The 17,190-nt window shown below is 42.3% G+C and overlaps 1 protein-coding gene across 4 annotated transcripts; it reads left to right on the top strand.

Moving 5' to 3' along the window:
• Window positions 1-736: 736 nt before the first annotated feature.
• rnf44 (ring finger protein 44) lies at window positions 737-16,448 on the top strand. Of its 4 annotated transcripts, none has more exons than XM_019869928.1 (11): window positions 737-1,045; window positions 3,705-3,900; window positions 4,379-4,601; window positions 6,035-6,202; window positions 6,961-7,134; window positions 7,224-7,379; window positions 9,510-9,625; window positions 9,778-9,865; window positions 13,867-13,988; window positions 14,206-14,305; window positions 14,389-16,448. In XM_019869928.1, the coding sequence occupies exons 2-11, from the start codon at window positions 3,794-3,796 to the stop codon at window positions 14,449-14,451; spliced, it is 1,317 nt and encodes a 438-aa protein (XP_019725487.1). In that variant the 5' UTR covers window positions 737-1,045; window positions 3,705-3,793; the 3' UTR covers window positions 14,452-16,448. The 4 variants fall into 4 exon arrangements, with proteins under 4 accessions (XP_019725487.1, XP_019725486.1, XP_019725488.1 ...); XM_019869927.1 differs by lacking the exon at window positions 737-1,045 and adding an exon at window positions 1,079-2,393; XM_019869929.1 differs by lacking the exon at window positions 737-1,045 and adding an exon at window positions 1,079-2,448.
• Window positions 16,449-17,190: the final 742 nt, after the last annotated feature.

The following is a 17,190-nucleotide window of genomic DNA, read 5'->3' as shown; positions in this document are numbered from 1 at the left end:
GGACCCGGGCCACTGCAGGACCGTCATTCATTGCGGTATGTGGGCCGAGTGTCGTGCCGTGTCCGCGCCAGAGCTGGGCCAGACCAATTTTGCTGACTGGGCAGCTGTGCCGGCTTCATGCCGAAGCCGGGCCAGATGCCTTTGCTGACTGGGTGATTGTTTACAAATAGTTGGTCTATACAGTGCCCTGTGATATATATAAGGTAGCATGCAACATTTGGTAAATTATTGTGTTCTCTGGTCAGAACAGATATCGTCATATTTGTGGAGGACCATTTCAATGACTGCATTTGTGCTTTATTAAGCTAATTCATACCCTGCATCCTGCATATGCCACGTAGCCAATCTACTAAATACACACCAAAAATAAGTGATTGGGTAAAACAATTACAGTAGTATTTATCTTCTCCCATGCAGACAGACCACCTGCACAAAGGGTTAATTGGCGGATAGGTGAAAACTGACCCCCAAGACACCAGCTCTGGTATGCACAAATGAACTGCTAATTAAAAAGATCAAGCGATTGGAATAAACTTAATTAAAAATAAATAAAGACGTGACTTGATAAAAAGTAGTTAATTGAGGCATTCAGGTGAATTAAACCCAACAACCATTTTCAACACATTTGATTATTTTACCAGTGTCTGCATTAATGTTAGAATGTACGTCAAGATGGACGAAATCAATTTTCAGTCGACTATTGTTTTCCAATCTACAGTATTTAGTTTAAGGCATATAGAACCCTCCATACGTTCAGTTTAAGAGGCACAAGACAACTGGGGGCTGGACTTCGAGTTTCCAAACCAGAAAACGGCGTGTGCAGAATGAACTCAGCGTGCTATCAAGACATAACGTCGCATTGCATGAGCTCTTCCGAGATGCCTGATAGGATTTGGAATTTATAGCGCATTTTTTTAAGCGGAGGTGAAAATCACGGAATGTCTCACGCGGGAACGTCTGACCAGGGGACACCGCTCTTGTTTGACGCGATGTGAACTTTACAAGTGAAATATCAGCGATTGGATGATTGCACACTAACAATCAGGTAATGGCGCTTGTATCCTGACGAGATACCACGGGTAGATTGCTAAAAATGTTGTCTGAGGCTGGAAATGAAGCCGTGTTGTGATGGCGCTCATTGGGATCAGCCTCCACAGCCCCTCCTTGTTTTGGTGGTGCTGACTGCTATGCTGTAATGTTTACCCTGGGTAAAACAGGCTGCCATTGGTGAGGCTTTACGTGGTTTAGTTTACTTGCATCATGAGCCGATGATGGAATATGCTGTAAAGCATGGTAGTGACGGCGTTAATTAACTGCAAACACAAAATGGACCTGACAGCGATGCTAATATGCCTTGATTGTTGACATTGTCGCAGTCGCACTCCATCCTACATTCGCCGGTGTGCAAAATGCGTAGCGGAAACCTAAGAGGAAATGGAAGCTATTTTGCTCTCTTGATCGTGCAAGTGCAAAATTACATAACCTATTGGATAGTCCTCATAGGACCTCATGTCCTATTGAGGATCACAGCAGTCACGCAAACATTAATTGGACTCCTGTGATCTATATGAACAATTGTAGCAAATATGGGAAAAAAATCTATATTATGTATTATTTTACACTCACGTGCTGTTGAGATACCATACAGCTTCGAAGTGGCTTCAAGCCCAAATCATGTTGAGTATGCCAGATCAGTTTTACTGTGTCTAAGATAAATGTACTCAGAATTGTGACCTAAAAGTGTGCACAGTATTTGAATAAAATGACGTCAGCTCACGTTTCATTCACGCGTTCGTTGAACAAGTATGTATAGACGTTACAGTTCGAGTTGAGCCACTTGTTTATCACGGGGATCTTTTGTTTCCATGTAGGAAAACAAATGTTTGTTGGTAGGTCGCAGCCATCGCTGTCTGGACGTCTGCTGTCTGTGTTTGCCGCTCTCGGATTGGCCAATACAAAGCGGGGGCGTGGCTCCGTTATAACAATGCAGTGTAGGGAACGTGCACGCGGCAATCGGGATTTTCTTCGATTATAAAAGAACGACTTGTTTCTATTTTTGTATCATTAATGCTGCTTGGGATACATTAACATTAACGGGTGGATTTTTATTTTTAGTATTCTCACGGTTGCTGGGGAGACGTTGCCTCTCCGCAGCCAAAGGAAAACGTCTGATAGGGCTCTAGTTTTAGCAAGCTGATTGTCGGGCAGTTTCGGGGATATATACATCAAAGGAAACGGTTGTGGACGAAATTCAGGGGACGGTGTAGTATTGAGGGACATACGTCAGTTGGAGGCTGTCGTGCACAAAGGATAAGTGGATGGGAGACGGCATTTTGCAAGCTGGAACACCTGTCATCTCCCCTTCTCACGGAGCACACAAACTAGCCACGAAAGTAAGCTCTCAAACTACACCAAGTCTTAGGACTTCAGTCCGTTCCATACTGCTGGGTGGGTGGTTCTATTCTGTGCAACACTTTGAGATCCTTGTTTGGGCTTGAACACAAATGTCCCGAGGTTACGCGTGTGCTTGCCAACTGTCCTTGCTACGAACCCGTTGGACAAAGCGTTAGCATAGCTTTGCAACCCTAGCTAGCTCATCTCTCCTTCAACAGGGGACGTCGAGTTGTCGCAGGCGAAACGAGCTCTCAGCTGCCGCCGCGGTCCTGTCTCCCAGACAGTCTGTCGTGTGTGCACAGCTTCGTGTGGTTCTCCGATAAAGTACTGCAACAGTAAATGGGAGACGGGTGCCGCTATAGCTTTTGTTGTTGTTGCTTTGTCTAGTGAGCACATGGCTTCCATGTTTTTGTTCAGCCATGTAACAGCGACCCCTATTTATGCCCACAGGACGTTGGTTGTTGTTGTTAGTATTATTTTGCAAACCATTTAATGAATATAGTACCGCATTTCTTTCTTTACGAATTAACGAAATCAAATTTGGGCAGTTTGTGCCCTTTCATTTGTAAGCTTGTTTGTCTGTTGTTCTTGTCTGTTCAGTTTAATTTGCAACCTGTAAAACCAGCAATCTTCTCATTGATGTTTTTGAAGATTAAAACTGCATTTTGCAGAATATATCCAAAAATGGCTGAGGTCTGCCTTACAGTTTAAGATTCTGAATTTGAATCTCTTGCTTTGGCCTTTCATAAAGATGATTCTGATTTCTGCCAGTGAGAATGAGGCATATATCCTACAGTTCACTGCCCGGGGCTGAGTTATCAATTTTCATCCGGCTGCTGGTGACATAAGCAGCCACGTGAAGTTTTTGGGGACTGTATCCGCCATTCAGTTATCGTGCAAAACTTAAAAATCTGTCATTCTCAGTTTTGTTGTTCTTTGTGTTTTGAAAATGCTTGTGTAATCTGAAGCAGTACCCACTTCCCAGTATCCCTTGAGGGGCTTTTTTTTTTTTTCGTTATTAATAATTACAGGTTTGTTTTCAGTTTGTTCTTTGTCCCGGTGAGCAGGTGTTTAAAATTTTGAATCAGTAGAAACCACACCCAAGATGTTCCAATTATCAGAAATGATGGCATTTCCTGCAATAATTCACATTTACACCTGTACAGAACCTAACATTGTAGCCACTCATACTTGTAACACATCAAATATAGATACAGAATTACTTTCTATTTTTTGTCCAAATCTTTCTCGCTACATCTTAACCATATGCAATTTTGTATGAGCTTTCACTTGTCTCTTTTTTTATGCAGGGTGAAGACAATCGGAGGCAACAAACAAGTGCCTCCTCCACTGTGTAGTTTCCTTTCCCAGAGTGTGACTCGTCTGCACGACGTCACCAATGCGACCATGGGAAGTAGCAGTAAATAGGCTGCCCCCAACAGCCCCCTTGAACCCAAGGAGGTTCCTTGGAGAGCCCTGTACTGCCCCTGTGCATCTCAGGAGAAGGTACAGTGGAATATATTATGTTGTATTTTTTGGTATGGACTGATTAGGTTGATACTGCAGTGCATCGATTCACATGAAATTAAATGATACTATGTTTTGGGCCTAAACGGATTCTTGCAAGTTTGAACTGTTTTGACTGTTACTTTCGTTCTTGCAAATATAGGTGCACGCAATCAAGCTCTGCTCCACACAGACATTTTTGAACATGTACAAATGTAATAAACTGCTCCCAAAAATAAACACTTGGAGTTACATTGTGATGTTTAAGGGAACATTTGGATTTACTTTGTGCTGTTTAAGTGTTCCTTTGATTTTTTTGGGGCATTATATTTACATTTTAGGGTTGTGTTATCCCCTCTTGTTCAACATTCATAATGAGTTTACATAATGCCATATAAGCCCCTTGTACATTGAAATGATTCATTTGTGTGTGATATATCCTCTTCATTTCTAACATCCTTTTTTTCTGGTCTTACAGCCCACCAGTGAGACGCCAGTGGGGGCTACGAGACAGGCCTGTGCTGCACACTTCCCTGGTCCAGGATGAGAATCTCCGTCATCTGCTTTTCTCACAACATCACCAACAGGTTCCTTTAGATGAATCCAGACAATACAGCCACACCAGCACAGCACCACGCATGCTTCACCCTGCGGCCCACCTCCCCCAGCAGAACCCCATCATGGTGGATCTACACGAGCAGGTAGCATATCAGATACTAGTTGATGTTCCAGGTAGTGGATACCAAATTTCCCCATACAATCTCTATAATTGCTAGTGGCGTATTTTTGCAATAATAGTATGCATCTTTTTTTTCTTACATTCGTTTTTTTCCTGCTCAAATTACAATACTTAAAAAAAAAAAAGACACATTAGATGTTATATATGAGCTTCTGTCACACACTGAATTCTAGACCTTTGCTTTAGGAAACCTTTTTTGTAGGAAACTATTCGATTGCGTTCGTCCATGAAGACATGAAATATTTCATATTATGATTAACGTGACCAATATGGTTAATCACGGTTAGCAATAGGCCTGACGGTATGATAACCATAAGCAAAAATATCATGGTATCATGGTATAGCTCAACCCCACCCATTTGGGTAAATACCCCAAGTTTTTACAGTTGAAATAAATAAAATTGTTAAGACTCTTCTGTTTCAATTTTTCTTACCAAGTCACAGTGTCCCATCACTGGTGAGCTAAATTTAGCACAGAGTCAGTCTTCTTATGATGTCTTTGGGGCTAACTAATACCCGCTGGCATCATTTAAAAATATTTGTATTTTCGGGCGATGCACGTTGATCGCTATAACAAAAAGGCTTCTGTTGAACTCCCATCCTCCTCCCCTCTCTGTTCATCTGAGAAGAAGAAGAAAAAGCAGCTGGTGTCTCCTTCTTAACTTCAAAAAGGTGGCTCATTTAGCGATAGTTGAAAGCAGCCAATCATGTCTCTTCAAATAAAGAAAAGCGCTCATGACCAGCAACGGACAGTTTCAGCAGTTATTGAAACCTTGACTTTTTAAAATCATGGTAAACAGTCAAACTGGTAATTGGCCCATGCCGAATTGCCAATTTTGACCCCCCCCCCCAAAAAAAAAGAAAATAAACAAATAAATAAACCGGAGTCCCAGACTAAACACTTGAACACATTTTTCTCAAAAATGGTTCACCAGTCTGTCAGTCTTGTCTAAATCTGTTCGTGAGCACTCCTTTACCCCCTTACTCAGATAATCTGTCCACTTCAAAGGTGTGGCATATCAAGATGCTCGTCAGACAGCAAGATTATTTCACGGGTTTGTCTAAGACTGCCCACAATAAAAAGCCACTCTTCAATGTGTGTGATTTGCTGTGTTGGTAGACCGGATTTAGACAGATTTGTGAACAATATTTGTCAGAAATGGGCAGTGGCGTAGAATAAAGCCTTACATCTTTGAGTTAAGATCATGCAAAAAAAAAAAAATCATATTTTTCTTCAATATATTTTCAATATATCCAATACATTATATATTAAGCACAGACCTCCATTTGAGTGACTGCTTGGACTTGGCATAGATGGTCCAGTTTAACCAATTTCAGATTTTGAGGCAGTTTGCCATTCGTTTCGATCCACTTACGGTTTTTCTCTTATTTTAGATGCCCCAGGGATCTGTTCCAATATCATACACTGTTACGACGGTGACGACCCATGGATTTCCCATCCACACTGGGCAGCCTTTACCAGGGTGCAACACTCCGCAGCTCCCAGCATGCTCGGTAATGCTCAGCGGACAGCTCTCTCTGCTCTGCTGCCTTCCTCCTCCTGTGAGTTTGAAAGGGGAAAGCCCAAATGTCAGTGGCTTTAGCGTAGCACTCAATAGCAAACGTGCAGTATGTTTCTGTGGAGAATTTTCCGATACGCTACAATGTCTCTTGTGAAATAGCTAAATTAGCGGCATGAATTTGTTGTCGTTGAAAATAAGTCGACTGTGTTTGATGTTGCCTGTGCCTGAAAATGCAAATGCTCTTATTTGCCATTGCTTTTTTGAATTGTGTTGTATTGTTAGATCTCAGGATGCACATTTGACGACATTTTCTTGCTTAAATATTGGTTTTGAAATTATTATTTTATTTTTTGTCAACCGGACGGCAGAATCCTGCTCTGAATTCTTGTGGTTTTTTTGGGGAGGTTTTTGTGGTCATTTTAAGCAGGCTGATGCCCATAGGAGTTGAAGTGTAGAGTGGATCATCTTTCCAAAAGTGACTGCATGTTGTTGTTCTCCACGCATGAAATTAGTTGAGATGGAATTAATGTGCCCCTGCTGGTTAACAGCAAGTCGCATACTCCCCAATTGTTAGAATTCTTTGTGATCGGTGAATTGACGACTGGCTAGTTCAGAAGTCAACAGATCATAGCACGAACACCAAAAATGGCGTGAAACCGTGCTCTCTTTTCAAGTGTCCTATCGCCCAGCCCGTCCTAAAACATGTTTTAAAATGGAATTTTTCGACCAGCTGGAGGAGTGGGTGTGAAGAATGTTGCATAAAAATGGGTCTCTTCCTGTGCTTTTGTCTCCTCTCAGCTCATACAGGCCTGTACCATGCAGCATATGCCGGTGTCTTACCAAGCCTTCCCACCCCTGATCTCCAGTGAACATTTTGTATTGCACCCAACCCCATCTGTACCCCCTCACCAGCCGCCGCACCTTACACCTCTGAGCCAATTTGTCCCTTTACAGCCTCAGCACCCACGCATGGTGAGTAGTCCACACCAACTGTGTGATCATTGTTGACTTAGCAAATCGTTGGTATTTACCGCCCACCTACCCCCCACACCCCCCACCAGCCTCTACAGCGGGTAGAGAATGAAGTCGACCTAAGAGGGGACCAGCACCCATTAGGAACCTTCTCCTACTCACATCACCCACCAGCGCTGCCTCCTTCTCTGCCCATACCGTATCTTCCTCAAGAGCCTCTGCATCAGGAGCTTCCTTTCGGAGTGGTAAGAATGTGCCCTTCACTTCAAATCCACATTAGAGTCCCTCAGTTGACGCCTGGAAGTGTCTTGGCAGTATTATGGGTGACTATTTTTTTGCAATGCGACCTCAGTCTGAACGGCTCGGTCGCATGTATCCAACCTATTCGTCATCAAATGCGCTCCACTCGGGCAGGGGAGAGTGCTTGGGAGGTCAAGTGACAGTTTTCCATGAATCTGCAAAGTTGCTTTGACTAACAGTATTGGCTTCCTATTTGACTTTAATTGAATCCCACATGAAGCAAACAGTGCACATTTGTGTTGATTGTAGTAATTAGGCCACGCAAACGTTTCATTTATTTTGCGCACCAGTGACGTGACATCATCTTTAGTAGCTCCGTAAAATGAGGAGATGCCTCGCCCCATTTCCCCAAAATATTTCAACCTCCTCCCGCATTGCTCCTCTATTCATATGAGATGATAAAAAGATGAGCCCCTACACACTGGACCATATTTACTTCCGTAAACTCTCTGTTGTGAGTGACGTCATCTTTTTCTGCGGGTCACTTTGGGGATGCATTTGGTTCCCGCACCAGACAGACTGAGTTTGCAATTCATATGTAACGTGAACGATTACTGGGTCTCTTCCTGTGCTTTTGTCTCCTCTCAGCTCATACAGGCCTGTACCATGCAGCATATGCCGGTGTCTTACCAAGCCTTCCCACCCCTGATCTCCAGTGAACATTTTGTATTGCACCCAACCCCATCTGTACCCCCTCACCAGCCGCCGCACCTTACACCTCTGAGCCAATTTGTCCCTTTACAGCCTCAGCACCCACGCATGGTGAGTAGTCCACACCAACTGTGTGATCATTGTTGACTTAGCAAATCGTTGGTATTTACCGCCCACCTACCCCCCACACCCCCCACCAGCCTCTACAGCGGGTAGAGAATGAAGTCGACCTAAGAGGGGACCAGCACCCATTAGGAACCTTCTCCTACTCACATCACCCACCAGCGCTGCCTCCTTCTCTGCCCATACCGTATCTTCCTCAAGAGCCTCTGCATCAGGAGCTTCCTTTCGGAGTGGTAAGAATGTGCCCTTCACTTCAAATCCACATTAGAGTCCCTCAGTTGACGCCTGGAAGTGTCTTGGCAGTATTATGGGTGACTATTTTTTTGCAATGCGACCTCAGTCTGAACGGCTCGGTCGCATGTATCCAACCTATTCGTCATCAAATGCGCTCCACTCGGGCAGGGGAGAGTGCTTGGGAGGTCAAGTGACAGTTTTCCATGAATCTGCAAAGTTGCTTTGACTAACAGTATTGGCTTCCTATTTGACTTTAATTGAATCCCACATGAAGCAAACAGTGCACATTTGTGTTGATTGTAGTAATTAGGCCACGCAAACGTTTCATTTATTTTGCGCACCAGTGACGTGACATCATCTTTAGTAGCTCCGTAAAATGAGGAGATGCCTCGCCCCATTTCCCCAAAATATTTCAACCTCCTCCCGCATTGCTCCTCTATTCATATGAGATGATAAAAAGATGAGCCCCTACACACTGGACCATATTTACTTCCGTAAACTCTCTGTTGTGAGTGACGTCATCTTTTTCTGCGGGTCACTTTGGGGATGCATTTGGTTCCCGCACCAGACAGACTGAGTTTGCAATTCATATGTAACGTGAACGATTACACACACACACACACACAACCAAATACATATGGATTTCACCGAAATGCCGGAATTGAGCATTAAGACCCCTACAGTCTGAAAGTACCCTAATTAGTGTGATTAGAAGAAGCACTTCTTTCTTCAAAAACATGCAAGATCTCATATCTGCGTTATATCAGACTCGGGTGTTACCATATTAAATGATATTTTTTGTGCTTCATGTGCAAGGTCACTGCTTTCATTAAAAAAAAAACTTTTTTTTTCAGCCCGAAGGGGGTGGGGGGGGGCACAAATTCATGCCATATCACATATGCAGCACAAAGTAGCATAGGTTTATATCAAGACACGCTCCGTATGTACCTGTTGTTGTAAACACCCTTTATTGATTACCGGTACATTGTTTCTGCAACTCCAATCCTGCAATGTGCTGAAATGAGTCTCAAGTGTTTTTAATCCACACGATTGTTTTCTCCCTCCAGCCATACCCACATATGCTGCCCCGGCGAGCAAATGGGCAGAGATACCGGCTGCAGCAGCCTCTCCCTCCTCCCCCGCCGCCTCCATCCTACTACCCAGGCTTCCTCCCTTACTTCCTGTAAGTGCACAATGTGGACAAAGCTCAGTTCTCAGGAAAGAGGATCACCTCTAGTTACCAGTGCTCCCAGATTACATTTTACAGCTCCACATACCAGTGGCGAATGCTTTTAGACGGACTGCATGTAATTGTCTATGTGTTTGTTTGTGCAGCTCAATGCTTCCTGTGCCTCCAACTGCAGTGGGCCCAGCCATCAGTCTCGACCTTGATGTGGACGATGTGGAAATGGAGAACTATGAGGTTAGTTTACCTCTTGGCTGTTCTTTTTATTTTAAAATTTTCGAACACAGTTTTATGGTACCAGCACCCCATGAAATGAATGAATATCACAATAAAGCAATAACATATAAAATGAATCTAAGATACTGTCTGTACACATGTTATTCGTGTACATTTGGACGGAGTGCAAAGAAAACAGAATATGCTTCTATTTATAGCTTTCCCCTCAGCTTTTAAAAATGGATGATACGGGCAAGTGAAATGATGCCAAAGATCACAATGTTGTTTGAAATACCTTAAATTACGTTTTACATTGAAATTATCAACATTTCTAATTTCATTCCCCATGCAATTTTGATCTGCACGCATCAGATCACCTTTGTTGTCTATCATTCATTATGGTACAGTGAAACTCCTCTACAACGAAATCATGTTTGCAGCAAGAAATTTTTCACAACAGGGGGTTTTTCACTGTAGCAAATTTGATCTCAGATGTAAGCAATCAACACACACACACACACACAAACGTATGTGTACTCTATTTTTATTCCAATAGTGCATAAGTATGAGCACACACTTATTTGACACTTCATATTGTCAGTGTAGAAAGAAAAAAAGGGAAAGAAATTGTGAAATTTATTATCAGCATTCACTTTCACTTCCATCAATTTCTTGGATAATGTCTTTTATTTTGCTTGCTCCGTCTTTCATTTTGATCACTTTTACCCTCTCTTCCTCTGCCAAATACTTACGTCGCATCAGAGCTCTTCTTGTCTTAGCTGTTTGACATCTAAAGGTCCCTTTTGCAGCCATTTTAGCAATGCAACGTCCATCCTCGTCTGAATCTAACAATAACAAATACTTCCTGGCATGCAATTAACTTTTACACCAACCACGGGACGCTTCGTAGTCCTCGATGGCCATAGTTAGCTCTCGAAGGCTAAGAACCTTACGCTAACTGCAGCGCTAATGAGAGAGAAGCGCTCCAGTTTTTTAGCCTTCGAGAGCTAACTATGGCCATCGAGGACTACGAAGCGTCCCGTGGGTGTTTTTAGCATGATAAAAAGTAAAGTAAATGTCCGTCGAGCCATAAGCAATTTACTCTGAGCAGCTAATCGGATGCTACGGATCTAGCTTCAGTATCTACACACATAGACAGTGAGGTCTATGTGGCCTCTTGGCCAATCGGAGGCCAGGATGATGCTCGGTAAGCCAATAGCAGAGCAGCTATGAGTATGTTGAGCCCAGGAAACTCGCAGCTGTGACCGAAATAAACATCGTTCACTATGTAAACCAGTGTGGTGGTTGCTGTTGCCTTTTTTCGAACGAAGCAGTAGAGGTCGCTGTTGGATAAGACTTCGTTGTAGTGAATGTCTTCGCGAGGCTGGAGCAGAGAAAATGATTTCGTATAACGCAACAGGGGGGCTTTCGTCGTATGGGGGGCAGGAGAATGGGAATTGTGTTAATGCATGAAGATTTTTTCACATAAGGGGGTATTTTCGCCCATGTAGGTTTCATTCTAGAGGAGTTTCACTGTATTACTGAGTTTGTTCATGTTCATTATTGGCTCATGCAACACATGGTACTGTAAAAGTCTTGGTCATTGAATTGGGGGGGGGGGGGTCAATGAATGAAAAATGAGTTAATAGAAGGACCCAGGTAGATTAATGACATGCTTATGGGGGCTTTTGTCAAAAAAAAAAAAAAAAAAAACAAGGATCAAGAATAATAGCACACTCACTTCCACTAGGGCTTAATGATTTTTTTTTAAATGTGATTCCCCAAAATTTTAAATATTAAATATTCAGTTAGATGTTGTACTCTTAAGCTAAAAGCATAACATGTAAAAAATAAATAAGAAAAAAAAGCGAACAACGCAGCAGTTATATATTTTTAAAGGCTTAAATAACATGGTATATAAAATAAAATATCACATGATCTCATGAATTTACAGGGCCAGTGTCGGTTCTTGAAGGGCCACCACAACAGGGCCCATGGTGGCTCTTTCTGGCCACCGTCAAAAAAGACCTTGCAGTGTCAGATTTGTTCTACATAAATGTTTTGGTTTTATAGGTTAGGGTTATGCTACAATTAAAGTAAATGGACACTTGAGTTAATATGAAAGACAGTTTATTTATCTAGTCCAGTTCGAGTTATGAACTTACGAAACACTTCACTACGACAACTTCACAAAATTCGACCAAAGTGTGGCCTACAAATAAGTCAGTCAATCATCAATCAGATTACAACAATAATGCCAACAAATCTCTGCCTTTATTAGTTCAACTTTTTATATTTCATGAAAACAGTATGTAAACAGATGGACTGCTCTGACCTTATCTAGACACCATATAAATTACAGTCAAACCTCGGTTTTCGAACGTCTCTGTTCTCGACCAAATCGGTTTTCGACCAAAAATTTCAAGTTTTTTATGCCTCGGATTACAACCGAAAATCGGTTCTCGACCAAACTGAGCGCACTTGATTGCGCCACTTAACTCTTCTCGCCTTCCTTACACGAGGAAGTGATGCTTCCTCGTGTCGTGTTCCATTTTGAGCAGATGTGTTCAATAAAGATTTTTTTTTTTTTTTTTTAAAGAGCGTGGTTTCGGTTTTCGAACAAATCAGTTTTCGAACAGCCTTCTGGAACGGATTATGGTCGAAAACCGAGGTATGACTGTATACATATCAATAAAAAATAAAGATTACTAACTGGTCGAAATGAACCTTTTTTTTCTTTCTCAAAATTGCAGTTTACTCCATTTAGAGGTGGATCGGAATTACATACCGTATTTTCCACACTAAAAGGCGCACTGGATTATGAGGCGCACCTTCAATGAATGGCCTATTTTGTAATTTTTTTTCATATATTGGACGCACCGGATTATAAGGCGCAATCTCCAATGCATCCACAAGATGGAGCTACGCCCTTTCCGTTCAACACTAGAGGCGTTCATGACCTCCTCCGAAAAACGTAAATTAACGATTACTTCAATGAAACTACGAGTATTGAAACTAATGCATCAAAACAGAAAATCAAGCGAGGAAATCACAAAATAAATTCTATACCCCCCCTACAGAATGTATTTTGGCATTTCCTTGAGCGTAGCTCCAACAGAACGATCAGATGTCAATAAAATGTAGGAGACTGGACTGTCTCAGAAGTGTTTATTTATTCCTTTGTTGTGTACTGTATTCACAAATGAGGAAATCACAAAATAAATTCTGTAGGTGGGCTATAGAATTTATTTTGTGATTTCCTCGCTTGATTTTCTGTTTTGATGCATTATTTTCAATTTTCGTAGTTTCATTGAAGGAATCATTAATTTACGTTTTTCGGAGGCGGTCATGAACGCCTCTCGAGTCGAACGGAAAAAGAGAAGGCTCGGAGACGGACAAAGACGTATCTGTATTTGTTGAGACTGTGAAAACCATTAATAAAGTGGGCGTTTTACAAAACAACACCACAGCTCTCCTTTTTTCGGAGCTGCAACAAAAACGTATTTAATAAAGCAGCGACACAGTTCACTGAAGCAACAGCAAGTTATAACATTGTAAGCATGTCTCCAGCAAGGAACCATCTTGGGGTCAACATATTACCGTAATGACCATTCACAAGACGCACCGGATTTTAAGGCGCTCGGTGAGCTTTTAAGAAAATGGAAGACTTTTCGGTGCGCCTTATAGTACGGAAAATACGATAAGTTTTAATTGTTCAAGTCTACTTTACACACGCTTACGCCTTGTCTCGCTGAAATTAGACAGGTGTCATGCAATACCTTCTGCTGGTTTCATGTCGAGTCTGGCTTTCATGACCATAATGGCCCACGGTGGAGCCTTCAGCATTGCAACTAGAGTGACTGGCTTCCATCAGCAGAGCACAGAGTTTGGGGTCGGGATCGCGAGCGACCTTTTTCGACAATAAAAGCCATTTAATCACAGTGGCAGCACTTCATTAAGTACACTTTCCAAAAACACTACTGCTTGTCTACAAGCCATTGAAACGTGGGTTTTCTCGACAGGCTTTACTGAATCTGGCTGAGAGGCTGGGTGAAGCCAAACCACGTGGACTCACCAAGGCCGACATTGAGCTCCTTCCATCCTACAGGTTCAGCTCAGAGAATCATCTCTCTGAGCAAACGCTGTAAGCTCTTATCTGTCTATCTATCTATACACACACATACGTATTTAATGCCATTTATAATGAAATTACCATTTCGGGATTCAATTCATACAGCATATCAATGAGGACATTTGGTCTGCAGCAATTGGAAACTAACACATTCACTTCAGGTTCAAAATATATTTCAATTAATTTTACATGTATTGCATTTACAATTGTATTTTTTTTTTGTCCTCAGATGTGTTGTGTGCTTTAGTGACTTTGAGTGTAGGCAGCTACTTCGGGTATTACCCTGCAACCACGAATTCCACGCCAAATGTGTGGACAAATGGTTGAAGGTAAGATGACATTGTGGAGACACAGTCAGCTCGGTTTTGCAGCCGGCGCGTTCATATGTGACCTCCCTCCGCTTGATTTCTAGACCAATCGCACTTGTCCCATCTGCCGAGCCGACGCGTCGGACGTGCACCGGGAGGCGGAGTGAGAGCCGGAGTGGAAAAAGCTTCGCCCACCCCAGAGTTAGTCCTAAAGCTGTGGACACCCGCCACTAACTAACCACAGCTAACAACCCACTAAATAATAAGCAATCCGGGATGGTTCTTGGCGTCCCCAGCTGTGCTTCAATTGTCCCGAGTCTTGTGAAGAAAAAAAAAGAAACACAAAACCCTCCCCCCCCCGCTGCAGCCAGAAGGCGGAGCGCTGGGATCACCAGCTGGTTCTTTCTCTGGCCTCCCCACTTCCTTGTTGCCGATTCCAAAGAGTATCCCCATTTGTGCGCATTATTTGCTGCTTTTGTTTACAGGGTTGCGTTAGTTGAATTTAGTGGAGGATGGAAGGCTGGAAGTGATTCAAGACTATCTGGACGCGAGGAGAAGCAGCATAGATGCATGTTCGTGTTGGCAAAACAGACTTCTTCGTACCTTTGTTCTGCAATACTCGATTGATCATTTAGCCCTCTTTTGTTCAGCCTGAGCTTTTAGACTGCAAGCGACGCGCGTCTGCCACACGATCCTCTCTGGAACACACACACGTATCCAAAAAGATGTCTTGGATTCACAGACCGGATCATTTCAAGGTCATCGAGCATAAGTGCACAAGTGCTACGGCTATCCTCAGCGTGTGTGTGTGCGTGCGCGTGTGTATGTTTGCGCGTTGATCCTGTTCACAGAGCCAATGTATTATTGTGTAAACACTGGATACAGGGCGGCATGCTGGGATTTGCATGAACTGTTGATTCCGACTAGCAATATTTAAACCAAGCATTACCACCAAAATGATACAACTGGAGCGGAAGAAAAAGAGGCAGCATACGAAGAGAACGGCTTGCTTATGTGGGAAGGCGAGCATTGAAACGGATGCAAGTCGCCGTTGTCCCGCGCGGGCGGCAATACGTTGCAAATGGGCGACTTTTGAATCTTCCTGTTTGAGGAGGACGTGGCCGTCAACATTTGTTTGTTTGTGAGCCAAATCCAATATATAGATATCGCCTACTTTTCCAGATGTTCGTTCGACCTGCCTTCTTATATGACCTTGACAAGCACAAACCTATGACTAATCCTGGCAAATACTGTGTCATTTTCACCGTTTCTGAAAGGTTTTATTTATTGCTTTGTAACCTTTTGGAGAAAATGAGTTGAAGGAACGCGTTGGGAGCACTAACATTGTGTGTATCTTACGGTAACGTGGTCATCAACGTAATGGTGGTGTTAAAGCAGAAAAGAAAAAACAAAAAAAGAACAAGTGTATGTATAATTTGTGCGTGAATGCTTTTAGATTTGAAGACAGAAGAATGTCGTAGAAGTCACTGGTGTTCAGTAGTGCGGAAACGCTGGTGGACTCCTACTTTCCTGCTTGCGTTGCGACTTGAGAAAAAAAAACACATTAGTAAGCACTAACAGGCAGTTGTAAGCGTTGCTTTTGCGTGTAAAGGGATCTTGCCTTTTTCTTTACTTCAATGTCTTAAGTGAATGTCAGTCTTTGATGTGTGTGCCATCTTCAAAAGAAAAAAAAAGCCATTTAATGAGTTCTACCCACAGCTTCGAGAATTAATCTACGTGTACATGCATATCTATTCGCAGGCTATATTGTATGTTTAAAAAAAAAAAAAACCTCAGGGCCACTCGGTATATGATACAGGACAAGAAGAGTCAAGTCTTGTGTCGAATGGGAAGGATGCCATGAAAAGGAGCTATCTGAATTTATGTTGAGGTCATTTTTCTCTGACCACTAATGATTTCATGTAAGCAATTATTATATCCTCTTATGTCTGAAATAATAAACCGTTTAAAGACAAGGCATGTTTTCAAAAGAAGAAGAAAAAAAACAGGCAACGTACACAAGTCGTTTTACAAACCAGTTTTGACTATTTGCTGTGGTCCAACTTCTCAATGTGCGCACACTCCTACCTAATCACTCCAGAAGGTGTTTGCATGCTTTCAAAAAAAAAAAAAGAAAAAGATGAGCAAAGCGTGTGAAGGACAGCTTCAGATCTGCTGGGGACCTATTTAACGGTGCACAATATGCATGCTTGTCATCCAGTTCAGAGTCAGCTTCTGGAGGTTCGGATCTTATTGCTCAGCTGATAACTGCCATGCATTGTACTGCACATATTTCTAATAGAACTGAATGACTACAAGATTTTATTGCGCTAACTTCATTTTGTTGGGGGGCAGGGAAAAATGGGTCCATCAATTCTTAATATGCGTTGTGTTACTGTTATTGCCCTAATGACTGAAAACAACCTGCTCTGAGACTACTGTAGTTTGATTAAAAAGCCATAGTGACAAGGTGCTAGATGTTCCGCTTTTAGCTACAAAAACTCACTTGCGTGAATGCAATAGTTTGTCATGGATCTCATGTATTCTTCAAGCATGTTATACTAATACCCCAGTGGAAATCATAATTATAGTTTAAGGGTTTTAAAAAAAATTATAAGTGTTGTCATACATATTCCAGTGTAGTACTGTACCGGCCTCTCAGGCACTTGCTCTCAGTGTATCAATATCTTAAAATGTATTGTTCACATGTACTTCATGTTGATATTAGCGCTTACTTTTGGGAGTATCCAACACATGACATTATCCAGTTACCCCACTAAACAAGAATAACAAGCCTCCCACTGAAGCAGTTTATGAGGACAACAGAATAGAGTCTTGTAGTCTTTCTGTTAACTTTCTTCGATAATCTCACAGTTTGTCTGGTGCAACAAAAAAAAGGTGTTCCA

The sequence above is a fragment of the Hippocampus comes genome, unplaced genomic scaffold (genome assembly GCF_001891065.2).
Source record: "Hippocampus comes isolate QL1 unplaced genomic scaffold, H_comes_QL1_v1.1 scaffold9, whole genome shotgun sequence".
Taxonomy (NCBI): domain Eukaryota; kingdom Metazoa; phylum Chordata; class Actinopteri; order Syngnathiformes; family Syngnathidae; genus Hippocampus; species Hippocampus comes.
Note: the sequence above shows the minus strand (reverse complement) of the source record. Positions and strands in the feature narration are given on the sequence as shown.

Coding starts and splice junctions, on each gene's coding strand:
- rnf44 (XM_019869928.1), top strand. CDS start 3,794: ATGCGACCATGGGAAGTAGCAGTAAATAGGCTGCCCCCAACAGCCCCC. Junction 4,602..6,034: donor TGGTGGATCTACACGAGCAG/GTAGCATATCAG, acceptor CTCTTATTTTAG/ATGCCCCAGGGATCTGTTCC. Junction 13,989..14,205: donor CATCTCTCTGAGCAAACGCT/GTAAGCTCTTAT, acceptor TTTTGTCCTCAG/ATGTGTTGTGTGCTTTAGTG.